Raw genomic sequence first — 4991 nt, forward strand, 5'->3', positions numbered from 1 at the left:
AACCCTTTAGATCAAGTGTGAACGGATATTTTCGTAGTGGGCCTAATAGAAACGGCTCTGTGTTGTGTACTCTTATCAAGAACAGATCGAGATATGAGACCACTGTGCGCATATGGGCTGGCATTTACCTGTGGACTCACACGCGGTGAGATTAAAAGTGACTCATGCACACTCGCAGTGTCGTCGTATGGCTATTGTGGATCTAGTGAGGAGCAGCGTTTCACCAACGCTGCCGTGCAGCACAGGGTTCACAAATACAAACTGGTTTCAAAAGCATCAGAGTGACGACCTGGTATATCCCCTACCGAAATAAAACCGCGCATGACACCTGTGCGTGCGCATATCTTTTGACACTGGAGGGTTGAACTGGTGTGGACTCAAAATTATAATGCAGTGTCGACCTTCGAAAGTGGAAATAGTTCCGAAAATCTGTATAAAAGTGGAACAACAGTACGATTGCTGAAATCATTGGATTTGGTTCCGATGTGGTGTCGCCTGCATCCTCGGTTTAGTTTACGTAGGATTACGAGAGGGAGAATCGACACTGCCATCTTGTGGTTTGAACAAAAGAACGCGTTGCGAAGTTATTTAGAAGTGTTGGGTGGTTTGTGTTCTCCTCCAGCCTTTAGAGGTCTCTGTAATCCAGTAGGATGTGCGGAAGAAGATACGAATGACCACCTCCGTGTAGTAAACATTTGTGTTCAACCTCATCGGTTTGGAGAACTGTAGCGTGTCTTTTGGTGCGTAGTATACAGTAGGCCCTTGTGAATTTTTAAAGTCTTTGTTACTGTGATTTATTTTATAAGCAACGATTAAAGTTTAGCTGTAGACGATGAGTTCTAGCAAGTTATTGGTTTCTTTATGGACTGTACTTTGTTTTTTAATGCAAGCCACATGTAACGTGCAAATCAGGAGACCACTAACAATAGTCAAGGTAAGAGTCGTATAGCCAACAATATAGATTATCGTAGTTCACGACAACTTTTTAACTGTTTTATCCCTCGTTAGCTTGTGGGGTTTTCTTGGGAGAACTGCGGAAAACCTGGAGATCCATCTGTTATGAAGACTCTTGATTTGTCTCCAGATCCCATTCCTATTCCAGGAAATCTGCAAGCGTCTGCGTCGGGCACAACATCCGTGGCGCTAGTCTCACCTCTTTCTGTAAGTTAAGATTTTGTGGAATAAATTCAGAGTGCTCTATTTAATGTTTGCGCGCTGAATTTGGTACTGTAACATTAGCACCGACTGAGCCCAGGTTTTATTGTATGATAAAACAATATTGTATGATATTGTTTGTTTCAGTGAGAGTCACGATTAACGCTATCAGCGTCGATTTGTATTCCCATGCAGTATTTTACCTTGGAACTTGTTTGGTGATTCAGTTTCAATTAGTCAAAGGTTTATACAAGTGCCCCAGTGTTTGCACACTACAGAAGTTCACTTCTGCTTTTTCTATCTCACCACTCAAAGTAACATTTTGTTCAGTGCCTTCAGCTCTAGTCCAGAATTGATTATATAGCATGTTAAAACTGAAACAATTATAAAATTGTGACTGTGTTTAAACCTAAGTGAATTAATTCCACCCCCATCTCCAACCCTTCTGATTGTAAAGTCTTTACCCCCGCCCCGTGACCATCACAAGACTCCAAAGAGCTGATAGTTTGTTTCTGTGAGAGTCTGTGATTAACATTATCAGCATCATTTTATATTCCCATTATGTATATTATCTTGGAACTTGTTTGGTGATTCAGTTGAAATTATACAGGTTTATACAAGTGCCACATTATTTGCATACCACAGAAGTTCACTTCTGCTTTTCCTCCCTCACCACTCAAAGAAAAACCTGTCCAAAGCCTTCATCTCTAGGGCAGTATTGATTATATAACATGTTAAAAGTGAAACAAATATAAAATCATGTGACCTAACTGAATGAACTCTAACCCCCATCTCCAATCTTTCTGATTTTGTTCTGTATTTATTTTCCCCCCTCGTGGCTATCACAACACTCCAACGAGCTGATGGTTCCAGAAGACCTTTTGTCAACAGCTGGATAACAGCAGCCTTTACATATTCTACATACTCTTTACATAGGACTACATACTCACTTGATTTTATGAACATTGAGCAGGAAACTGATCTGATGAACTAGCAGTCTAATTATTTCAGGTGAATGTCACGCTGGAGAAAGAGGTGGCTGGTATCTGGGTCAAGGTGCCATGTCTAGAGGAGATAGGGAGCTGCCACTATCCAGATGCCTGTGATATACTGAACCAGCTCATTCCTCCAGGCCAGGACTGCCCCGAGCCCCTGCACACATATGGCCTTCCCTGCCACTGCCCCTTCAAAGCAGTGAGTGTGATCACAGGATGTTCTCTCTTTCAACTTTAAAACACATTTTTCCCTGTCTCGAAGGGACTTTCCTATTCATCTGCAACTAAACAGATTGCACAAACCCAGAAAATGAAACATTACTTTGCTTACTGAATTTACCGATTTTGTGAAACACTTTTTATTGTTTATAATTGTATAAACCAATTTTATAAAAGCTCTGAATCCTCATCTCCCCCGTTATTGTTTTGTATTTAAAAGTTCTGTGACTTTGATCTATATTTAGGAGTCCTAATATATTTCTGTGCTTCTTTTTTTTTTTAAGGGTGACTACTCTCTGCCTCAGTCTGATTTCTACTTGCCCCAAATAGACCTGCCGTTCTGGCTGACCAATGGCCAGTACAGAGTGCAAGGGGTTTTGGGAAGTATGGACAAAGAGCTGGGCTGTCTTAAAGTTAGCCTCTCAGTACACTCACTGTAATTTACAGAGCAGGGAGACGGTGTGAAACCTATTTGCAGGGTATTTGTATTATGTTCATTAGTGACACATCACCAGGCAAGTCTGATAAAGGAGCTTGCATTTTATCCAGTGGGTTATATTAAATGAGGGGCTTGCATATCTGAATTTTGAAGTGTGAACAAAACAATCAAACAAAAAAAAGCATAGCACCTGATCTTTCTAGTTGTTGGAGTATGACCTTTAAAGATGACCTTTTAATCTGAGGTCATGATTTTGGTACATCAATCTATTCAAGGAAAATTTCATCTCATTTCTCTTTTTTTTATGGTAAATCATTGGTAGGTGTGACTTGAATTTACTATTTACATTAACCCAGGAAAAAGGAAGAGCGTTTCAGGACTTTTTCTTGGGTGCTGTACATGTTCAGATTGAGATGGTGTCTTTTAAGTTTCTTTCTGTTTTACTAGATGATTTGTGTCTTGTTTTCTTCAAAAGCTGCTTTAAGCAAAACTGTCTTTAGCAGATTAATTTTATTTAGAGATAAAAGAGGAACTATGACCATTTATAAAACATTTTAATTTATAATACTTTTCTGTGATTCTTACAGTTTGTTTTCAGTGAATAAAAAGGCTCTCATATTCGGATGTATCCAATTTATGCATGTACCCAAACATAGTAGCTTGCAGACTACACTTTAAACGCATGATGGCGCCAAAAGCTACTGATACATCGAGCATTCTCACTTAAGCAGATGGTTGACTAAACAAAACAAAACTCGGTTTTTATATCCCCTTAAAATTAAGAATTAAGTAAGTATATCAAAAAGCTTAAAGAACCTTAATTTTAGCCATGATTCTGGATCATTATTAACAATGCTGTTAAAATTACCTATGGTGGTTTAAGATATAAGAAAGTTAATGATCTCTTTCGTCACCTAAATGAAAGTGTCTTTAAGAATCAATCATTTTTATCAAATTAACTTTAAAGTACAGATTTATTGGTAGAAATCATTATACTTTCGTTTATATATGTATTTCATGTGATGGTTGACCTCAGTGTACAGAAACAATGTGTTTACTTAGTCACACACAACTAATGGTTGCTTTTGAACTAAGCTTTTTGTAAATAGCAAATATGTCATCCAAATGTTAAAAGAACTAAATCCAGGAGGTGAAATCCTCCACACTATGGACTGCAGAAGGTTAGATCATGAAGGTGGTGCCACATCTCTCTTGCTATCATCATTCCTGGCATTCCTACTTCTACAGAGCATTTTCCAAGTTTCTTGACCAGCTTCACTGCAGATGTACAGGCAGATAGAAACCCAAAAGTTGCAAACCTCTACCGTGGGTGTGGGTGTATGTGCACACACAAAAGCATGCATGTTCATGTGTCTCTGTAAATGTCATCTGGCTACCAGTCCATCATGAATTTGGTAAGAAATATAACAATCTTGGTAAAAGATGTCCAGTGTGGTTTGTGCTGTTATGTGTATTTATTTGATGACTAATGAGCAAATTACTAGAACGTGGGCTGTGCCTGGCCATGTTACATCATCAGACTGTATCAACCTACCATGACCATACAACTTTTGGGGAGATTAGTCATTTTCTTCTAACAGAATAATCAACATAATGTTTAGGTGGGATTTGGTGCCTATAATTTCTGTGAATGCTGCAAAAATATTTCCTTCGTTTAGTCCATTAAAAACAGTACTTTGCCCCAAAAAACAACAACATTTTAAGTTATAGTGTGTAACTGCTTTGATTTACTTTCCTTAAGATGGTGGTTTGTTTTACTTTTCTAGTATTCATAATCCTTTTTAAAAATAAAGACTTTTCTTTAAAGCCACTGCTATAAAGTTGCTGGTTTTTTGATACCCTCTGGTGCTAACACCTGTGGGTGTGTGTGTGTGTGTTTGTGACTGAGAGAAGGAGAGAGATCACCCAGGGTCTTGGAAGCAGTGGAAAGAATGTTATCTTGCAACTGACTGTGAGCTTGAGTCTGGTCTGTTTAAAACAGTGGCACAACTTTCGTTATCCTTTTGCAGCACATGTACTTACTTGACAGACCTTGTCCAAGTGACCTTGCCCATGCTTTACTGGTCCAAATATGCTGTCGATCCGATTATCAGATCTCTGTATTACACAATAATGAGGAATGTAAATGCTCATATAAATGTTCTCAGTGTGATAAATGGTGG

At 38.6% G+C, this 4991-nt stretch overlaps 1 protein-coding gene across 1 annotated transcript; it reads left to right on the forward strand.

The window, feature by feature from the left end:
* Positions 1-679: 679 nt before the first annotated feature.
* Positions 680-3426, forward strand: LOC113573404 (ganglioside GM2 activator). Its single transcript, XM_027003635.3, has 4 exons — positions 680-934; positions 1009-1161; positions 2167-2349; positions 2654-3426. Exons 1-4 carry the CDS (start codon positions 833-835, stop codon positions 2807-2809), a joined length of 594 nt encoding a protein of 197 aa, XP_026859436.1. The 5' UTR covers positions 680-832; the 3' UTR covers positions 2810-3426.
* Positions 3427-4991: the final 1565 nt, after the last annotated feature.

The sequence above is a fragment of the Electrophorus electricus genome, chromosome 16 (genome assembly GCF_041902795.1).
Source record: "Electrophorus electricus isolate QZ-2024a chromosome 16, ASM4190279v1, whole genome shotgun sequence".
Taxonomy (NCBI): Eukaryota; Metazoa; Chordata; class Actinopteri; order Gymnotiformes; family Gymnotidae; genus Electrophorus; species Electrophorus electricus.

Coding starts and splice junctions, on each gene's coding strand:
- LOC113573404 (XM_027003635.3), top strand. CDS start 833: ATGAGTTCTAGCAAGTTATTGGTTTCTTTATGGACTGTACTTTGTTTT. Junction 935..1,008: donor GACCACTAACAATAGTCAAG/GTAAGAGTCGTA, acceptor ATCCCTCGTTAG/CTTGTGGGGTTTTCTTGGGA. Junction 2,350..2,653: donor GCCACTGCCCCTTCAAAGCA/GTGAGTGTGATC, acceptor TTTTTTTTTAAG/GGTGACTACTCTCTGCCTCA.